The 23,196-nt window shown below is 34.9% G+C and overlaps 1 protein-coding gene across 1 annotated transcript in view; it reads right to left on the bottom strand.

Moving 5' to 3' along the window:
* Positions 1-20,909: 20,909 nt before the first annotated feature.
* The window catches only part of PCDH10 (protocadherin 10), a 67,471-nt gene continuing 65,184 nt past the window's right edge, over positions 20,910-23,196 (bottom strand). The window contains exon 6 of the mRNA XM_077761938.1: positions 20,910-21,387. Within this exon, the coding sequence (XP_077618064.1) occupies positions 21,320-21,387 (68 nt within the window). The 3' untranslated portion in view covers positions 20,910-21,319. The remainder of the gene's footprint in view (positions 21,388-23,196) is intronic.

Below are 23,196 nucleotides of genomic sequence, written 5' to 3'. Positions count from 1 at the left end.
TAAATACATTTTGATATAGTGATGCAAGATGGAGGGAAACAATAGGGCAATTCTTCCCCCATCAGGAGGTCATAATTTTCCGGGGAGAATGTGAAGCTATTTGAACAATGTACTTCAAGAGAAAATTCTTTGAGGCAAGTTTGAAAGATAGTTAAACTATTTCAAGATTTGGCTCAGCATAGACGATTTTAAAAAGTCTATGGAAAATATGACTTAATGTAGTTCTCCCGGTACTCCTTACTTATATGAAGGATTCTTACATGGGTCTTCTCTGGAACATACCTGTGGGAATTAAGAAGTTAATACCAAAATAAGATTTCACTGGGAATTGCTGTATTCCAGTTTGGAAGAAAGGAACAAGTTTGTGACTAATGAAGTAACAAATGTATTTGAATTTGTTTGGCATTGGAAGAGGTAGGAAGAAGTTATAAAGATACATACTATGGTAACAAAGGGAATGCCAATGTTTAATTGAGGCAAATAATGTCTTAATGAAGTAGTTTTATTTTCAGAAAAATAAATATACATTTGTTTTGTGTGGACTGCCCTAATGTAACATTTCATTAAGATAAAATGGGTTTTGCTTCCAGCTATAAGAGAATATACTATGTCATTTTTATATTTTCTTGAAATTTCAATTGTGGATTCAGTTTCATGTTTCTAGAATGAGTATGGTAGGCACAGTAAAATTTTGCTTTTCATTTCAAATTGTTCGCAAACCTGGAAAATATTATAAGTATTAGAATCATTATTTAATCTTTATTAGGTGCTGAAACCTGCATACTCTGAAAGCATCTGAAGATTGAAATTACAGTTCAGTAACAAAGGGAAGTATAAACCTCATCAATGATGTTTTTAATCCAGGAAAATAATGTCAATCTAAATTATCCTGATAATTCCAAGTTTTAATATGTAATTTTTTTTGATCTATTTAATATGAAAATGACAAGGTATAGTCTCCTTAGCTATATATGAAAACTATTTAGACCTTAAGTGGTAAAATAGTATATTTTAGGAATATATGATTGGCCTTTCATGACTAGTGGTTTGTGATTTATTATTTTACCTCCCTTCCATAAAAATGGACTGCAAGAGAATGACAGATACTTACAAAGAATTGAGGGTCTTTTTCCTGGCCAGATTTATGATGGACTTTACTGTGCTTCCAAGAAAGAAAAGGATATCTTCAAGGATGGTCATCTTAGGCATAAATTTAGCCATTATTGATTATATTGTCCTCTAGTTGAAGTAACTAATCCTTCAGCTGATGGCAAATGGAAGTAAAATGGTCTGATTATTTCACTTTGAATTTTAAAAGGCACACAGTCAAGTTTAAACTTAGCCAGCTAAAAATAAAGTAATGGAAAAAGGTGTTGTCAGCTAACTGAACAAAAATAGAAATGTTTTCATTACTTCAAAAATAATGAAAATATATTTTAGTAAAGAAGAAATCAACACTCCATTTCCCAGCATTATTTTGGAAACAGATCATAGGATGATAGTGTAAGAAGCCCAGATGGGAAACACAAGAAACAAAAATTAGACTTTCAGAATAATTCAGTATAAGATACATGGGAACCTGGAAAATAAGTCCATGCTTTATAAGGAATTTATTATTACTTAATNGAAAAAATCAAATAAAGCATATATATGTATATATATATATAATATGTATGTATGTATATATACATGTGTGTATGTTTATAGTGTATATGTATGTGCATCCATATGTATACATACGTGTGTGTGTATATATATACACACACACTTTAAGCATATTTTGGTGTTAATTAAATGAAACAGAAAATTAAAACCAACAGTGGTTTTACGAAATTTATTAAAAAGTCACAAAAACCTTTGTGGATGTTGTAACGCATAGTATGGTATTGAATTTAATCCACTGTAGCATAATATAAACTTTTCCACAAATAGCTCTCTATTATTACTATAAGGAAAAATACTGCTAATATTTTCCTCATTGGAATTTGTGCTTTATATTTTAAAAGAATTCAAAAGAACAATTACAAAGAAAAAACTGTACTACTTGATGTAAGGTGTAACACTAGTTGCAATTTAGCATATTGCTTTTGAAAATAATAGGGTCAATCACTTCTTTTCAGTTTGTATGATAAAAATCGCACATCACCTAAATTAGGGCTAATGCATCACATATTCAATGTAGCATTTGGTTAAATAGACCATTTACTCAAATTTCAGTGGCCACTTTTAAAAATCAGAGTCTGTAATTTCTTAATCAAATACTATTGAACAAAGTTGTTTGTGAATTTTTCACAGCTGTGAAATATCAAGTATGATCAGAACTCCACAGTTAAAAATAAATAGAAAATTTATGAAATTATTTTGATACTTAAGAACTGACATGCTATATATTTTTTTTCATACGCCTTCCTTTGCCAAAACAAAACAAACCGAGACAACACGTGTAAAGAGGAATTATGGAATTGATGCAATTGACAATTAAAATTAGGCTTTTATGGTTTCAAATGGCTTGATTAATTCTAGAGAAATCTATGCTGAAAATAAAGAATACCAGTCACGAGATGACTTTGACCCATTAATGTATGCTCCTGTGAATACAGTTTAAGTTATTTATAAACAAGAAACTCACAGAGCTCTTTCATATATTTCTATGAAGTGTTACCCTTAATTCAGTCATTAAAAGAAAAGAAAAAAGAAACTTACTATTAGCCTAGGTCTGTGAAAGTTACTTAGAACAAAGAATTGTATATAAAGTGGTTCCTCAGAGTAACTGAGGATCCTGTGCAGGAGACAGACATTACAATGTAACCTTTATACCTCTGAATCTGTGATCTACCACACACTGTCCTTCTCACTCCTATCCAGCCACCGATAGCCTACTTTTATTCTTCAGATGCACAAAAGACTTTCCACCTCAGGTGCTTGTGCTGAAGTTTCTCCCTGCCTGGGATGCCTGACATGAGCAGCTATTTTGCAACCTAAGGTCTTTGGCATTCACTAATAGTTGCCAACTCTGTATGCCTGTCTCCTGTTTTAATGCCTAAAATTTTGCATGGAGGAAAAGATGACATTTATTCCAAGCCAAATATAACAAAAATAGCCTAGTTTCTTGATTTAATTTCTTTTCTATAAGTGCATATATATTTCCCAGTTGTAGCAATACAATGTAGACAAATATCTGTTGGACACTTCCCTGGGAAATTAGTTGTTTCTCTAAAAACATGCAATAAATGTAACTATTCCTGATTTCTTTTTGCTTTGAACAGAGGTAGGATGAAATGCAGAAGCTATTCGGTAACCATGAGGCAACAAGCATGAGGGAGAAAGCCAACAAGCTACGAATAATTAAGTCACTGATTTCATCATTGAACAGCTAAACCACTGTAGCAAGGGACTACCTCTGGAATTCTCAAATGAGGAAAAAACTACCTATGATTTTTATAAATTTGTTTTCCTTTTTAAAGTGTATTTATTTATTTTAAGAGAGAGAGAGAGAGAGAGAGAGAGAGAACCAGCCCAAGTGGGAGAAGGACACAGAGAGAGAGAATCCTAAGCAGACCCCACAGTATCGGTGCAGAGTCCAATTCACGACTCGATCTTACAAACTGACATAACCGGAACTGGGATCAAGTGTGGGATGCTTAATTAACTGAGCCACCCAGGTGTCCTTATAATTTTTTAAATCTTTCTTCATTTTTGAGAGACAGAGAGAGACCAGGGAAGGGACAGGGAGAGAGAATCCCAAGCAGGGTCTACTCTGAGCTTGATGTGGGACTCTACCTCACAAACCATGAGATCATGACCTGAGCCAAAATCAAGAATGGGATGCTTAACCAACTGAGCCACCCAGAAGCCCCAAATCTATCTATTTTTTATGCTACTATAGTTAAAAACCATAATTGACTGGTACAAAGCCCCAGTTCAAGTTCTCTGTTCAAACCATAGAGCATATTCTCTAAAATGCCTTCCCCAACTAGTATGTTTAAGCACCTGAACCTTTTTTATTTACTTCCAAGCATGTATAATAAGATGTGATTTTCTTATTTATTTATTTGTTCATTTGTTTATCATCTATCTCCAACTCTGGATGGAATGGAATCTCCATGAGGGCGGGAACTTTGTCTTTCTGTGTACCCTTTTATTCTCAGCACTTAAACCTATCAGACACAACACAGGGCAAGCAAAAACTGTCCAAATCTTGGAGAGAGAGGAGAAATTGTGTATGTGCATGGACAGAAGAAATATTCTAGACAAGAAAAAATAATATGGGAAAAGGCAAGAAAACGTGCAGCTATGGCAAATAGTTCTTCCTGAGTGGAAAGTGTGGTCAGAAACAGTATAAGATGGGGCTGAAAAAGAAGTCACATTGGCAGGAAATTATACTTCAGCTGCTCTAACATGAGGGATCTCTGATTAAGTTTAGTAATGCAAGGAATGTGATTGCCATGGCTTTTCAAATGACAAGTTTGATGCCTTGTGTCTTGGAAGGGAAAGGGATAAGGTTGGTACCAGTAAACAAAACAAAACAAAACAAAACAAAAAGAAAAACAACCTACCACCGTGAGTCATGCAAAAAAAGTGAAGAAGTGAAAGGAGCTTCGATCAGGTTAAATATATTGAGATGGAAGAGGACAAGCATATTAAGGAGACTTGGAGTTAGAACTTATGTTTTAGTGATAAATTATAAGAAAAAGTTAGTTTCATACAAGCATTTCAAAAGAAGGAACACATTTGGTATAACAATGAAATTGATTTTATTCACCTTGCTTATAAAGTGCCTGTAGAACAGTAAGGTGCCAATATGTAATGACAACCAACAGGCAGTAGTTAACCTGGATTGGAACTAAATAAGCCATCAGGTCTGGAGATGCATACAAGTATTAGTTTAAAAATGGGAACGTGGATAGATATGTTTCCGCCAGAACATGTAGAAAAAGAGATGATGGAAAGTCCAGAAGAGAACTTTGGAGAAAACCAATATTGACTGGAAAGAAGGAAGAAAAATGAGAGAAGTTGAGTTAAAAAAAAAAAACAACTAAGAAAATCAGAGAAGAGTAATTCTTCAGAATGCAATTAAAAGGACAGGTAAGCATCTGGTGAGAAAATATTTTAAATGCCACCAATATACCAAGTTAGAAAACAAATTCAGAATGCTTTCTGGAATCAATAATTAAGGTAATCTTGGAGCAATAGAAAAATCTCTGTTACATGTAAATTTTTTCTGCCCATATAAGTATACATGCACCCTTTCTGCTCTTGTGAAAAGAACAGAAAAAAAGAAAGGATGTGCACTAGTTGGGCATCTTCCAACTGTGGTAAATGTGATAGGGAAACCAAATTCAATTTAATTTAGGAAATCATAAAATGTGCTGCTTCTGACACACACATGTTCTGCAGCATATTATACCTTCAGCATACAAATCCACAGGACAACTAAAGATGACTACCTAGTGCACAATAAATAGAATACATCTTGTCAGGGGATATAATTCCATCGGCAGCAAACCATCCATCCTTAATTTACCATTTTCAGTTATTTTTAAAATCTGAAATGACAACTGGTAATAAATGTTACTGAGTCAGGAACAGTAGCACACATTCTTCTCTCAATGAGAGAAAATACTCTTCTATTAAATGAGGGATATTTCTAACTTACAGTTACATGGTAACGGCTGACTGTGCCTCCACTTTACATGGCAATTCATGCACAGATGATGATTAAGTTCTGTCATGTTTTCTTTTCCTTAAATTGTCTTAGCTACTACCTATTTCTATTTCTGCATTTTTTTCCCACAACAGAATTCTCCAACATTTCTGGGAAGGGATTTCCTGTTTTCATATGCCTCTGGAATAACTGTGTTCTTTGGGATGTTTGAATTTTTGCTGAAATTAAACTGCATTGAGAAAACTGCACATCATGGAGTTGCTCACAAACGAAGCACACCTGAATGATCAGCACCCAAATCAAGACCTAGAATTGTACAGCATCTTGGAAACTTTCCTTATGCCTGTTCAGATATTATTGAACAAACTGTAACCATCACCCCGAATTCTAACATCATATATTATGCTGTCTCTTTTTGCACCCTATATACACAGAATTTTACAGTGTGTCATATTTTATTAGCTCAACATTGTTTGTGAGATTTATTCACATTATTATTTGTAATTGTAGATGATTCATTCTCATTGCTATATACTATTTCATTATATACCTATAACTAAAATATATTTAGCCATCTATTTTTGTTAGCCATTTGAATACCTTTAGTTTGTTTTCTGTTTTCTTTTATGAGTGTTACCTGTTTGAGTATTTTTCCAGGTTTTTTTTTATTGTATATTTGTATGTCTAAGTGTATGTCTACTACAAATAGAATGGGATCTTACAATATGTTTATGTTTATGCTCTTTAGTAAATATTGTCCATACTTCCATACTGTATGAGAGTCCCCATTGTCTGTATCCTGCCCTCAAATTTATATTATCTGTTTTTCGTTTTAGCCATTACAGCGAATACGTAACATATCCTATTGTGGTCTTAATTTGCATTTATCTGATGACCAACACAGTTAGCATCTTTTGTATGTTTACTGATTTGGGTTATTTGGATTTTTTCTTTTGTTATGTATCTGTTGAAATCTTTTGCCCATATTTCCACTGGGTTGATATGTTTTTTCACTATTACTTTGTAAGGATTCTTGATTTATTTAAGATAAAAGTTTCTATGTGAACAAATGTACTGTAAAATCTTCCCCGTTCTATGGGTTGCTTTTTCACTCTGTGTCTAGTGTCATGTGAAGGTAGAAGTTCTTATTTTTAATGCAGTCCAAATTATTTTCACTTCTCATTAGGTCTGCTTAAAAAATCTTATCTACTTCAAAGTCACAGAGATGATGCAAGATATTTTCTTCTAAAATATGCCATCAATCTACAATTGATTTTTATGTATGATGCAAAGCCAGAGTATGTGTGCATGTGTGTGTATATATGTATGTAAATATATATGTGTGTGTGTATATATACTACTTGTACAACATAAATGGATGAAATCCTAAAGCTGTGAGTTATACAACTCTATTCTTAAATGATCTGAAACTTTCTTACAATTTTAACAAGGAAAAAAATGTTGCAGTAAAAGCAGACCATGCTATCCTAAAACCTACCACAGAGAGTTAATTACAATAAAGCACAGAAAATCACAAACTAAATCTGCGTCTTCATTATAAAGATCCAGGAAAGGGATACTCACACAAAGAACACTGAGCCCTGGATGAAAGGAGACAAAAAGACTAGACAGCAGAGTAGAGAGCTATATAACAGAGATATATTCACATATATTTCATAGGAAATCTGGTATAAGTATATAATGTAAACATTTTAATGTTTCCCCTACAAAAAACTTTCATAATTTTCTAATAATGCCCACTAAATAAATAATATTAATTTTATTAATCTGCACATGGCAGCTCTATTTCTTTCTTAAATCTTTGTACATATTCAAGTTGACCTTGTATTGTATATCCCATCATGTTTCATATTTGTTTGTCAAGAGCATGTAGCCTGATACAATGTCTGATAATAAAAAATATAAATAGGAAATGACAAAGATAATATCAATTTGCATAAAAGATTTCGGTAGTGTCCCTTATTAAGCACGTAATTCGGTTTACAATTTATTAGCTGGCCCAGGATATATTTTTATCAAGTAGTGAAATATCAAAGTTGTATTATTTAAATTGTGTGAGTCAAATGACATTGATGGTTTAAGTTATCTGTGATATACAAATATGTAAAAGAGAAATAGATTCTCAAAAAGAAAAACCTGTCTCTGACCAACCAGAGTTAACTATGAAAGGAATCAATGAATTATCATTATCAGAGGTTTCTTTTGACATTTTAAGTCTGTAGATCAATTACCATTAATATCTAACTTGCATTGATGGGAAAATAAAGTCAGCATTTGTTGCCCATATAATTTAATAAAAACTTCGTTAGGGTACTCATGTTTGGCTTCATTTTAGATTTGATTTCAAATTTGAAGAATGGTTGGTCTACCATGGAGCTCGCACCAAACCTCAAACCAGAGAATATGCTCAAGAAACATATTCCATAGTTATTAGGAAATAATAGTATTAAGCACACTATCCTTGACTATACGGAAGATGAACTCTTCTTAGTGGCTGTATACTTACATGTATATTGTAAACAAAAGGATATGTTCATTTGTTTATATAGTCTAGATAACTTTTTTTTATTAATACTTCCTACTTCAAAGAAGTGGTGGCTTCTTGATAAGGGCATTTTCCTGGCTATGGCAGTGAGAGTATTGATACACCTGCTGATCATGGACAAGACAGTGACTCTCTTACAAACTTGGTCTTGCAATGTCACATTAAGAGGGGTTCCTAAATTCTCACCCAAAGAAAGACCTCTCTTCCTTAACTCTACTTAGGATTCTGTAAGACATTTAATAATCTGTAATAAATCCCCTCCTGCTTAAAATAGCTAGAGAGGAGTTCTTTCTTTCTATGTACTTTGACCAATAGTGTGTGGTGTAAAAATTAAATGTAATGTAAATTGGTTAAAACAGTGATTGGTATATAGTTAATGTACAACAAGTGTTAGTATCATGATTGTTGAGGAGTCCTTAAATATGTATGAGGTATAAGATATAACTAAGTAGTTGTAAGTGAAATAAGTTTTTGAGCAATGTTTAAAGGCAAGGAAAATTCCTCGGAATTCTAAGGTACCTTTGGCTATCTTTTACAATCTCTTCTTATTGTCAATTGCAATTCACTTTACAACATCTGGGGATGTTGACTTTATTCTTACCTTCATAAGTGAAAATTCTGATGCCATTTTGCCTCAGTTATAGTTCAGAGACTCTAAAACACATTTGTGATTGCCTTTAAAGAGTCTGAAACATAAGGTATACTTAATGGAATGAAGGAACACAACTCCTCTTTGGATGTCCTCCAAGCTTACTTATCTAAGTATTGATTTCTAGGAAAAAAATATGTTATTCTGTTCCACCTGATAGGAAGAAAAGGTGAAATCCTCAGGCTAGATAAAGACAATTCGATCAGTCTTAGCCAGTTTGCATCATAGTATTTTCCACAATTATGGAATACTTGTGCAAGCAAAGGAACATTTGAAGATGAAGATCTGAACTGCCAGAACTGTCTTACTCATCATTGTATCCCATGGTCTTAGCCCATGGCTGGTATGGTGGCCACTTAAAAATCCTTGTCACCATCATAGCAACAAAAAAATCTGCCAATCACTGTCGCTTTATAGTTTGTCCATATGACAGTGTTGGGGAAAGATATTACAAACTCAAATTTAGCCAATTAGGCTCTGAGAATCATTGAGATTACCCACTATTACAATGATAGAAAGTGGCAAAACCAAACATTGAACACAGGTTCTAAAAGATCTCAATGAGTGAATAATAGAAACCTCCTTCAGTACGAAATATTGTTCTCCTCCTGTCCATGGCAATTCAGAGAAGTTGTTACTATTTATTTGCCTTCCGCAACTATCATTTTTATCAACTGATGGGGATTTACTGACCCTTCTACTTCTACAACTAAAGCTATTGTGTCTCTCCAAGTTTCTCCTCTGTCTTACAGAAACACACACACACACACACACACACACACACACACACACACACACAAACCAGACCTACAGGAATTCCTACTTGAAGTGATTTTTTTCTCTATGATTAAATAAATAATTGTATATATAAAAATGACATTGCAATAAATAGCTAAATGCCCCCAAAAAATAAGATAAAACTAAAATGATAAAACAGGGGCACCTGGGTGGCTCAGCCGGTTAAACGTCTGACTTTGGCTCAGTTCATGATCTCAGGGTTCCTGGGTTCGAGCCTCACATCGGGTTCTGTGCTGACAGCTAGCTCAGAGCCTGGAAACTGATTCAGACTCTGTGTCTCCCTCTCTCTCTGATCCTCCCCTGCTCACTCTGTCTCTCTCTCTCAGAAATAAGTAAGACATTTTAAAAAATAATAAAATGATAAAACAGATTCTATAGCAAAAATGGCAAATATTTCATATATTTTGTTTTGGAAACACTAAAATAAAACAAAAATAAAAAGAATTAATGAAAATTCTTTGAAAACTTATAAGTACAGTTGACAATTGACTTTTGAGTAACATGGGAGTAGAAGGACCAAACTCTTACAAAGTTGAAAATCCACATACAACTTTTGACTCCCTAAAAACTTAACTACTAATAGCCTACCTGTTTTTCAGAAGCCTTCCTGATAGCATAAACAGTTGATCAACATGTATTTTCTATGTTTTATGTTTTATATACTACATTCTTACAATGACATAAGCTAGAGAAAAGAAAATATTAAGAAAATCATAAAGAAGAAAAAAACACATTTACAATACTGTGCTGTGTTTATTTTTAAAAATCCACATAAAAGTAGACCTGTTGTTCAAACCCATGTTTTTCAAGGGTCAACTGGAAATATAATTTTGTCTGTAAAATCAAAAGAAACAGTTATTCAAAGAACTAATATCATTTCATTGAAGGCAGTTAAGTCTCACCATTAAGATACAATTTCAAAGAGTTGGAAAGCTATCCAGATATTCCTTCTGTTGCCAAAATAAACTTTTTTGTTGTTATAGCATTCTATGAAAAAAGTCACAATACTTCTTAGATTAATGGGGAACATCAACCTGCATTGAACTGTTTCATTCATAAAGGCTTTTGGCTTATAATAAATATTTAAAGCATACTAAATATTGGGAAAAGTGCTAAACTCCTAGGATGATAAATATGAATTCTTTATAGTTCCTGATATTGATAACATTACTGGTAAACCAAACCCTGGAAATAGAAAAATCTTTCCCAAATAGTTTTGATGAACGTGGGTAAGGAACCTCAAAATGCCTTTTATTTCAATGTTCTGAAAAGTCTAGACTTTGTTTTAATTACCATGTATAGATAAGATGATAGCTTATATATTTAGCAATAATAATAATAATAACCATGCATAAGCAATTTAAATTCCCTCTATTAAATTGGTCATTTTTTTCAACATATTACTTTAATCTATAAACATTACATTAACAAAATAAGGGCACGTGGGTGGCTCAGTCAGGTGAGTACCTGATTTGATTTTCACTCAGGTCATGATCCCAGTATTGTGAGATTGAGCCCCATGTTGGGCTTCACTCTCAGCATGAAGCCTGATTAAGATTCTCTCTCTCTCTCTCTCTCTGTCTCCCTCCTTCTCTCCTTTTGCCCCTTTCTCTCTTCTGCCTCTTTTCCCACCTGAGCTCTAAAATAATAAATTAAATAAATAAATAAATAAAGTTGTCTTTACCACAATACAGTATTTTTAAAGAACATATATACAGGTTTTTACTGATAAGTGATTATAGAGATAAGCTAGTCATACATAATATAGTTTCCTTTGTTTTCTCTAATCTCCATAAATAAATCTTTTCCCGTACACTCTACATAGACTTTCTCCATAATTTCTCACCTCATAACATATCTTACTTAGACAATGCTTGCAAATTGTCTTCCTCATTCTTAAGCATTTGGCATGTGACTCTCAGATACGTTCAGATTATAAACACCATGAAGCCAAAAGTTTTCTTTGATTCATTTTCAAGTTACTTCGAGAAGAAGTGAAACAGGATCGAGTAAAAGAAGGGTAGACATTTATCTAGAGTAGTCAAAGATGTCACAGAAAAATTAGCATTTGAACCATTAGGGAGTGAAGAGTGAACTAGGGTTCATTAGAAAAAGTGACTGAGGGTGTTCCACACAAAATGAATATCAAGTGCCCAGGGCAAAGAGATTCAGGAAGGTTTGTGCAACTAGGAAACACAACTCAGGGTTCCTAGACCAAAAAATGTGAGGCAAACTTAGGAAAAAGGAAGACTGAATTCGTTGGTCAGAATATGCACTGAAGTTGTCTATGCTTTATCCAATAAGTCAATGGCATTAAAATATTTTAGCAATAAAAATCTTTTGAAGTATTCTTTGGTATCTTAAACACAAAATAGACAAAAGTCAAGTGCCAACAGTTTAAACAGTGGGCCAAATATCCAAATTATTTGTCTATTCTTTCTGGCACAACACCACCTCCCAATGTGAGTGATCTAAGTTCAAAGGTATTTCATTGCGCTCATAGAGTGGCTTTATTTTTGTGCAAATACAGACATACCTAAGAGATACTGTGGATTCAGTTCTGGACCATAGCAATAAAGCCAATAGTGAAATAAATCATGTCAAATGAATTTTTTGTTTTCCCAGTTTATATAAAAAGGTATGTTTACACTGTATTATTTGGTCTCTTAAGTATGCAGTAGCATTATGTGTAAAAATAAATGTACCTACCTTAATTTAAGAATACTTTATCACTAAAATTAAATATCATCTGAGCTTTCATGAAGTTATAATCTTTTTGTTGGTAGAGAGTCTTGCTCTGATGTTGACGGCTGCTGACTGATCAGGGTGGTGCTTGCTGAAGGTTGGGGTGGATGTGGTAATTTCTTTTTTTTTTAAATTTTTTACATTTTTTAAAAATTTATTTCTGAGAGAGAGAGAGAGACAGTGTGAGCAGGGGAGGGTCAGAGGGAGAAGGAGGCACAGAATTTGGAGCAGACTCCAGGCTCTGAGCTAGCTGTCAGCACAGAGCCCGACACGGGGCTCAAACCCACGAACTGTGAGATCATGACCTGAGCCAAAGTTGGATGCTTAACCAACTGAGCCACCCAGGCTCCCCTGTGGTAATTTCTTAAAGTAAAACAGCAGTGGAGTTTGCTACATCTACTGAGTCTTCCTTTCATGAACGATTTCTATTTGATAGCATTTTACCCACAGAACTTCTTTCAAAATTTAAGTCAGTCTTCTCAAAGCTTGTTATTGCTTTATCAGTGAAGTTTTATACTCTAAATCCTTTGTTGTCATTTCAACAATCTTCATGGCATCTTCAACAGTCGTAGTTTCCATCAAGAAACCACTTTCTAATTCTAGTGCTCCTGCTATTTCCACTATGTCTACACTTACTTCTCCCACTGAAGTCTTGAACTCCTCAAAGTCATCCATGAGGCCTGGAACCAACTTCTTTCAAACTCCTGTTAATGTTGGTATTTTGAGCTCTTCCCAGGAATCATTAAATATTTTTCATGGCATCTAGAATCCTTATCAGAAGTTTTTTTCAATTTTTTCATCCAGATCCATCAAAGGAATTCTATCGCAGTTATACCCTTATGAAATCTTAAGACTTGAGAGTAGAAATTACTCCTTGGTCCATGAGCTACAGAAAAGATGTTGTGTTCCATGAATCTTGTTACACATCTCCATCAGAGCTCTTGGAAAATCAGACCCATTGTCAATGAGCAGTCATATTTTGAAAGGAATCTTTTTTTCTGAGCAGTAGATTTCAACAGAGACTGAAAATATTCTGTAAACCATCTTATAAAAAAGATGTGCTGTCATCCACGCTTTGTTATTCCATTCATGGAGCACAAGCAAAGTAGATTTAGCATAATTCTGAAGGGCCCTAGGATTTTCAGAATGATAAATGAGCACTGGCTTCAGTTTAAGACACCATCTGCATTAGCCCCTAAGAAGAGAGTCAGCCTATCCTTTACACTTGAAACCAGGTACTGACTTCTTTCTAACTATGAAGGCCCAAGGTGGCACCTTCTAGCAATAGAAGGATGTTTCATCTATATTGAAAATCTGTTGTTTAAAGTAGTCATATTTATTATTTCTCTTAGCTAGATCCTCTGCATAATTTACTGTAGCTTCTATATCAACTACTTACCTTGCACTTTTATGCTGTGGAAATAGCTTCTTTCCTTAAATCTCATAAACCAAACTTCAAACTGTTCTGCAGCTTTCTCACCTGTCTCAGCTTTCACAGAATTTAAAGAGTCAGGGCCTTGCTCTGGATTAGACTTTGGCTTCAGGGGATGTTGTGGTTGATTTTATCTTCTATTCAACCACTGAAACTTCTCCATAATCAGCAATAAGGCTGTTTTGCTTTCTTATCATTCATGTGTTCATTGGAGAAGCACTTTTAATTTCCTTCAGGAACCTTTTCTTTGTGTTCACAATCTGGGTAATTGTTTGGCACAAGAGGCTTAGATTTTGGCCGATCTCAGCTTTCAATATGCTTTCTCACTAAACTTAATCATTTTAGCTATGATTTAAAGTGAAAACCATATGACTCTTCCTTTCACTTGAACACTCAGAGACTATTACAAGGTTAATAATTGGCCTAATTTCAATATTGTTGTATCTCAGGGAATTGGGAGCGGGAGAGAGGTGGGGGAATTACCAGTTGGTAGGGCAGTCAGAACACATATTTATTGACTAAATTTGCTATTTTATCTGGGTGCTGTTAATGGTGCCTCAAAAACAGTTACAATAGTAGACTCAAAAATTACTGATCACACACACACACACACACACACACACACATCACTGATTACAGATCACCATGACAAATATAATAATAACTAAAAAGTTTGGAGTGCACCTGGTGGCTCAATCAGTTAAGCATCTGGATCTTGATTTTGGCTCAGGTCATGATCTTGTAGTTTGTGGCATGGAGCCCTGAATAGGGCCCTGTGCTGTCAGCAATAGAGCCTGCTTGCGATTCTCTTCCTTCCTCTCTCTTTGTTCCTCCTTCATGCCCTCTCTCTTTTTTTCTCTAAATTAATTGATTAATTAATTAAAACTATAAAAATTTTTATGAAATATTGTGAGAATTACTAAAATGTGACATAGAGACAAGAAGTGAATAAATGCCGTAGGAAAAATGGCACCACAAGAATTGATGGAGTCCTTTGCCACAAATCTTATACAAAATGTACTTATCTGTGAAAGGCAATAAAGCAACTTACACCTGTCATTCCTTTAGTAAGAGGAGGCTTTGGCTCATTTCAGTTGGAAGTGAATCCAGAAAAGATGTGAAGGAGTGAACAGAAGAGATGAAAAACAAGGATTCTCAGAGACAGAACAGTGTATGGCTCTAGCTTTGGAGAGTACCTTGATCACTTTTGTGGCAGAGGTTAATCAGCAGTACCGGGACAAATTCTATAGGGTAGGGTCCACAGTGAGACTTTAATTTTCTGGTGTATTGAGTTTGAGGATTTGGCCTGAGAAACATGAGGGTTTGAGGTGAAGGGACATATGAATGGTTGAGTTAGAATATATTGAGAAAAAGGGTCAGACTACACATATATCACATGTGTAAAGGTGTGTTTTTAAATTAGGGTAGCTTGAACATATTTATATACTGAGGGACAAACGCAGAATGTTACTGGAGGGGAAGAAGGAAAAGAGAGAATTGATGGAGCAAGATATCCAAGAGGCAAGCAAGAAGAAATAAGATTAAAATCATCAGTGAATAGATCAACCTTGGAATTTAAGAATTAGTCTTCTTTCTCACTTGGATTCTTGAATACACCCATGCACAGACCTTTCAGTTACCTGAGTAAAAGTAATTCTTTTCTCTTAAGCCAGAGTAGGTTGACATTCTGTTGCTTAGAAGTCTTGACAAATACAAACAGTGACAAAAATTTTCCTTTTAAGATGTAAGGATCGATGAAGATGATGTTGAGATTATGAGACTTTTAGAAGAAGTTGTATGATCCTTTCTGATGTTTAAACTATTTATCTGAATTAGGAAGCAAGCTCATCCACTGAAAGGTATGGGTGAGACAGGCTTAGATTTCAGGCTTGAGTAAAATAGTGATGATTTAATATTGAAAAGGAAAGGAATGGAAAATGGTTTAAAATAAGATGACATTGCAATGCTTATACTGTGTGATACCTGATTTGATGAATTTAACTAACAATAGAAGATATTGTCAGATTATCAAATTTACTAAAAATTATTTTTGAGAAGAAAACAGTTTTATCAAATTTTGTGTTAATTTTTATATCCCTTGATTTTTGAATTGGAAATATAGGTATACTTACACTATATCAACTATTCAAACTTGAAAATGTAGTTACATGATCTGGTACTACTGATAATTGCACACATCTAATATTAATTAGATAAGTCATATTAGAAAAAGCTTCCCATTAGAAAGGCTACAAAAAATTATCATTTTCTCCAATGCTTATATTAATTCCTTCTGTCCATTAAAGTGTGTTCAATCCCTTTTAATTAAGAATAAGTAATGAATACAATTTATCAGTGTCTTAAAATGTTCCTATGAGCCTTGATTTCATGCAAATCAGTTACAAATAATCTGTTCTTAAGCAAAAAAAAACCTGTCTTCACAGCATTTCTGAAGGAAGATATACATACTTCTAAATCATTAGGTAAAATGTTTATTATATTCTATATATTGTATAACATACAGGTCTGTATTTATATGTGTCTGCATACATATGTACATACATGGCTAAAAAGCATTAAACAAGACTTTTTTAAGTTGTAAGACTCCTGTGAGACTTTTAATATGGTAAGGTGAATTATAAATCTTTCAACATGCAATGTCTATTTGAAAATGGAAATTCCTGAGGCTCCTGGTTGGCTCAGTTAGTTAAGCATCTGACTTTTGATTTTGTCTCAGGTCATGATCTCACGGGTTTGTAAGTTCAAGCCCCATATCTGGTTCTGTGCTGACAGTGCAGGGCATGCTTGGAATTCTCTCTGCCTCTCTCTGCCATCCCAAAAAATGAAAATAAAAATTCCTATACTTTTCCCTTTTTCTTCACTTTCAATAAAGTGAAACTAAAGGTTCATGCAGCATGTTTTGGGAAATTTTAGACAAGGAGATCTCTAAGTCCCATTTTACTACAATATATTCTACTGAATGTTATTCTATACTATTTTGTTCATGTCCAATATTGTGACCATCAAGCTCCTACCTCATTTTACTCATACACACATAGACACACATACATTCAGTCTCTGTATAGTGTGAGATGCACTATTATAGTTTTAAGATGTAGTAAAAAACATACAATCTACAATTTAAATCTGCTACTCTTTTTGTCATCTCTAATATTTGAACCACAAGTTTAGTTTAAACCACATGGACACGTGGTTTAAATGTGAGAGGAATATATATATATACTTCTCTTATCTATCTATCTACCTATCTATCTATGTCTTAGTTTATCTTTAAAATTTTGTGTGTATCCAGTCAGAGTGGCTAAAATGAACAAATCAGGACACTATAGATGCTGGTGAGGATGTGGAGAAACGGGCACCCTCCTACACTATTGGCATGAATGTAAGCTAGTGCAACTCCTCTGGAAATCAGTATGGAGGCTCCTCAAAAAATTACAATAGAACTCCCCTATGACCCAGCAATAGCACTGTTAGGAATTTACCCAAGGGATACAGGAGTGCTGATGCATAGGGGCACATGTGTGGCAATGTTCATAGCAGCACTCTCAACAATAGCCAAAACATGTAAAGAACCTAAGTGTCCATCAACTGATGAATGGATCAAGAAGATGTGGTGTATCTATAAATGGAATACTACATGGTAATGAGAAAGAATGAAATCTGGCCACGTGTAGCAACATGGATGGAACTAGAGGGTGTTATGCTGAGCGGAATAAGTCAGGCAGAGAAGGACAGATACCATATGTTTGCACATATAGGTGGATTAGAAGGAAGTTAATGGAGGACGATGTGAGAGAAGAGGGGGAAAAATAGGGAGAGGGAGGGAGGCAAACCATGAGAGACTCTTGAATTCTGAGAACAAACTGAGGGTTGATGGGGGTGGGGGAGAGGGTAAGGGGACTGATGGGCATGGAGGAGGGCACTTGTTGGGATGAGCACTGGGTGTTATATGGAAACAAACTGACAACAAACTGTTTAAGAAAAATAAAATAAAATAAAATAATAAAATAAAATAAAATTTGGCGTGTATCTATTTGGGACATTTCTAATGAAAAATAATATGCTTATTTGCCTCTTTTTATTTTTTCTCCTTTCTCTATTATTTTTTAAATTTTTATTTATTTATTTATTTTTGAGAGAGAGAGAGCGCGACAGAGAGAGACAGAGAGAGACAGAGAACAAGCAGGGTAAAGTCAGAGACAGAGAGGAAGACACAAAATTGGAAGTAGGCTCCAGACTCTGAGCTGGCAGCACAGAGCCCAATGCAGGGCTCTAACTCACAGACTGCGAGGTCATAACCTGAGCTGAAGTCAGCCACTTAACTGAGCCACCCAGGCCCCCCATTTTTTCCATGGTATTTAAGGTAGCTAATAGCATGGATCCATATTTTTAGAAGTTATTTTTAAACTTCAACACTCACTAGCCTTATAATTAAGGAGTCATCAAGTTTACATGCTTCTCATAGTTTCATCATATGTAAATTGATTAAAAATATCAATTTTTCATATTAATGTTGTGATGAATAGCACAGTACTTGTCACAGATGGAATACTTCATAAATATTAGCTTCCATTGTAGCTTTAAAAGCATAGGGGCGCCTGGGTGGCTTAGTCGGTTAAGCGTCCGACTTTCGCTTAGGTCATGATCTCGCGGTTCGTGGGTTCGAGCCCCGCGTCGGGCTCTGTGCTGACTGCCAGCTCAGAGCCTGGAGCCTGTTTCAGTCTGTGACTCCCTCTCTCTCTGACCCTCCCCTGCTCATGCTGTCTCTCGCTCTCTCTCCTAGAAATAAATAAAAATTTAAAAAAATAAAATAAAAATAAAAGCATCATAGTTTTTATTTTAATGTGAGTCCTATATGTTTACCTTGCTTTGTGCCACAATTTGAAGTTGTATAAAAATTCATGGTAGAGATGGTCTTTATCACCTTTATCAAGAAAAGTTTATTTGTAACACCCACCAGTATAACTTAGAATATAACTATTCCTTATCACTAATAAATAGAACCAATTTAGGAGGTCCTTCACAGTATTGCAAGAGTTTTTTAGTTTGTTTTTTATTCTAATCCAGAACTTCTACTGAGTAGGGAGTTTCATATGAATTTATGGAATGAATATGTTCCCCACCCTGAACATAAAAGATTCTTTCTATAAGATGAACATTTTTTTCTTTTTTTAATGTTTATTTTTATTTTTGAGAGAGAGAGAGAGAGAGAATGGGGGAGGGGCAGAGAAAGAGGGAGACACAGAATCTGAAGCAGGCTCCAGGCTCCAGCTGTCAGGGTAGAGCTGGACGGAGGGCTCGAACTCACAAACAGTGAGATCATGACCTGAGCTAAAGTAAGATACCTAACTTGCTGAGCCACCCAGGCACCCCGAGATTGTTTTTTCTTAAATTATTCCCAACTAAAATTTGATTCATGGCCTTAATTTAGATATGAGAACTGATATGAGTCTCCAAATCAACTTCAGAAATTTACCTAGGTCACATGATTTTCAGTAGTAGACCTAGCAGAGTCCCATTTGAAATAATTTAAGAGGCATAATAATGCTGCTCCTTACACATTGTCTGTGTATTTTCTATAATATCAAAGTTAAGAGTGGCACTAATCTAATATATACATTAATTTACATGTTATATATATTTATATGTATGTGTGTATATACATATACATATATATATTATAGTGCCAGAGAAAAACAGTGCTGTTTTTCTCAACTACTGCTTATCATCATTTGCTTTCATACATATTTTGCAGATTAGTAAGTGGTAAACTTTGTAAATTGTGAAACAGTACAATGCCTTAGCTGTATTGAACACATAAGTACTATATTCATCATCTATTCAATTCTTCTTGAATCCATATTAGTATCAAAGTGCATATTTTGTCCAAGGTTTCACCCCCCTCTTGTTCTGATTCCAATTATACTTACTTAGTATCTCTGCAGATGCTAGAAACACCAGAGTTTAGGCGATTTTCATCTTCAATTTTAAGACATATTTCCCTTTACTGACAAAACCAGATGAGATGAATATTTCATTCTTCTATTTGGATTATAATTTCAAGAGAGTATGTGCCCTTTAAGCAGAAAAAAAATAATCTTTATTCATGGCTGATACAAAGATATACTTCTAAGATGTACTTTTACTTAACGCAAAGCAGTTGGGATATTAAAAACGAGCAGTGCATTCTCTTTCAACATAAAGTTAGGTTTTTTAAGATTCTGCTCGTAAATAAACATAGTATTGATATCCAGGTTTTGAACATAGAAAAAGGCACTGGGTTCCTTTTATGCTTTTATCTTTCTGCTAGTTATACGAAAGAGTGTGGGCGTTTTAAATCCTCTTGACATGTCTGTCACTGGCACAATAAACTCCCCTCCTGTGCAGAAGAGACCCTTGTCTGTCACTGGATCTCTACGGAGGTGAAGATTGCCAAGTGAGTTTTCTGTCGACTTCCTAAAATGTAACCTCCTCATCTAGGCTGCCATCTCTAGCGTGACAGATTGGGTGGATGATTCCATCATCGAATCACACTATGTTTTACCATTTGGGGCCAGATGTCATCTTTGGGGAAGAGAGTTAAAGCTTTTGTCAGAGAGTATTTCTCTTGTTTCACTTAACATCTACTCACCTTTTGGTATCGAAAGAATAAAAAATACAAACTGATAAGACTATCCCCGGGCAGAGTTTTCATGCTATCCAAAGCAGCCTCGGCAGTATAAAGATCCTTCAATAATCTGTCAAAAACTGACATCACTGTGTAAAGAGCTGTTCATTTCTATATCTCATTTTGGATTGATGTACGTGCACTTTTATATCCTTCAGTTCGATATAACATTTGGCCTTTCATGTTCTCAGCTTAAGCTACAGGGAATTCAAAGCTATTTCAAAGCATAATTATATCAATCTGCATATAAAAGGCTCTATGTCCTACAGAGGGTTCGATGGAAAAGCAAACTCTTTCAAAGAAGAAAATTAGAAGTAATTCCCACAACTAAAATTCACAAAAGTTAATACATTTTTCATCTGATGAGAACAGTTTTATTTTTTTTAAGCCAATAGAAGATTAATCAAGAAAGTGATGGGGACTTTTGTGTGAGGTAGGGAGGAGAAGAGGAAGAAAGGAGAGCAGAAAATTGGAGAGGAAGGCAAAGAAATGATGCATGTACATTGTACGTATTGTTTGATTATACACATCACATCAGAAAAAATCAAGAATTCATATTTCTGTGGCAGACAATAGGATTTTCACTTCCATAGTGTATTAGTTATCTGTTGCTGCATAACAATATATTCCAAATATGTATGATTCAAAACTCTTAGTGCACGTTAACTGGGTGTTTCTGACTCAGGCTCTTCTGGTATTGCACTCCAGCTGTTGGCAGGAGCTCTGGTCTCCTTTGAAGGTGGAGCCTGGGGAAGGGGATCTGCTTCAGAACTCGCTCATGTGTTTGTTGATAGACCTTGATCTCGTGCCGCGTGGGTCTCACCACAGAGCTGCCTCCAAATCTCTGCAAGCAATCCAAAAGAGAACGAGAGAGTATATAAGAAGCTTCTCAAGAAGGAAAACATCACCTTTTTATAACCTAACATTAGAACCACATTCTGTTCCATGGAAGTGGGCCCCATATCTCAACTACCTTCTCAAAGGGGGGGAATTCAAGTGTTCGGTACCAGGAGATGGAAATCATTAGGGGCCATCCCAGGGGCTGCCTATCCTATGTATATGCATATACATTCATGGTAAGTTAGTTAGGTGCTATTTTTATGTTAGAAAAGACTTTTCAAAACAGAAGTCCTGTGAATATGGTTTTAAACTGAAACGAATCACTACTACATAAAAATCTAAACTACATTTAGTTTTTTCCAAATCTTTAAAGTAGCTGGTTTTTATTTATTTTTATGTTTATTTTTTTACCATGGCATAGGAAAAAAACACCCTCACAAACATAATTGTGTAAATCCTGGAGCTAGCAAAATACTTAGCACCGAAGTTATGGAGCATACGGTTACCCTAGTCCCAAACAGTAAAATGTGTCTGTCTGTGCCAGCTCTTAATTACCAGCTCATTAACACTCAGGTGTCAATTGCTGGTGGCAAAGGCAATACCCAAATGGCCTAGTTTCTGTCATGCACAGTGTAATTAAATTGACCTCAAGTACTAAAGCTTGCTAGTTGCCTGATACTATTTGGACACTAATTTCAGGCACTATTCAAAGTAAAATAATATGATGAATAAACCAACGTATTAAGAGAAAAGCACTATCAGGTTTCAAACTGGTTTTTCAGATGTAAGACATAACCTGAAAGACAGTTGACCGTTCTAATATATATCAAATATCACAACACATATGACATATCTGGTTTTCACATTATTGATCTAAAGTTTTGATAGATTTCAAGATAATGATAAAGTTGTTACAAACCAAAGTAAAAAATAAATTAGTGTAATAGTCACATTTGGAAACATAGAGATCCCATACCATAGTTTATAATGTCATATTGATATGTAATGGGAGCATTATTTATATCTTACATTTAAGTTATTAGTTTCTCAGGGCTCCTGGGTGACCCAGTCAGTAAAGCATCCGACTTCAGCTTAGTTCATGATCTCACCATTTGTGAGTTCAAGCCCTGTGTCAGGCTCTGTGCCGACAGCTGGGAGCCTGGAGCCTGCTTTGGATTCTGTGTCTCCCTCTCTTTTTGCCCTTCCCTTGTTCATGCTCTGTCTCTCTTCCTCTCTCTCAAAAATAAGTAAACATAAAATAATTAATAAGAATTGCACAGACTCAATAATCTAAGAGCAGATTTCTTCATGGCTTTCTGTTACAAGGCTTTGCTCATTATGTGCAAAGCTTATTTTTAAGCTTCCAGTTAAAAAGAGAGAGGGGATGAATTCGTGCACAAAATTTAACTTTTTATAAAACTTCACATAAATGAAAAGAGCATTTTATATGGAAAACCCTACAAGAACAAGTAAAAGACAAAACGACAACAACAACAGTGAGAAAACAACTGTAACAACATTTTGGAAGTGGATCACCAACTTTTATTGAGTTATTAATTTTGAAAATTTTTTAATGTTTTATTTATTTCTGAGNGAGAAGAGGGGGAAAAATAGGGAGAGGGAGGGAGGCAAACCATGAGAGACTCTTGAATTCTGAGAACAAACTGAGGGTTGATGGGGGTGGGGGAGAGGGTAAGGGGANGAGAGAGAGACAGCATGAGCAGGGGAGGGGCAGAGAGAGAGGAAGATACAGGATCTGAAGTAGGCTCCAGACTCAGAACTGTCAGCACAGAGCCCTATGCGAGGCTCGAAC

Source organism: Crocuta crocuta, unplaced genomic scaffold, assembly GCF_008692635.1.
Source record: "Crocuta crocuta isolate KB4526 unplaced genomic scaffold, BGI_CrCroc_1.0 scaffold517, whole genome shotgun sequence".
NCBI lineage: Eukaryota > Metazoa > Chordata > Mammalia > Carnivora > Hyaenidae > Crocuta > Crocuta crocuta.
Note: the sequence above shows the minus strand (reverse complement) of the source record. Positions and strands in the feature narration are given on the sequence as shown.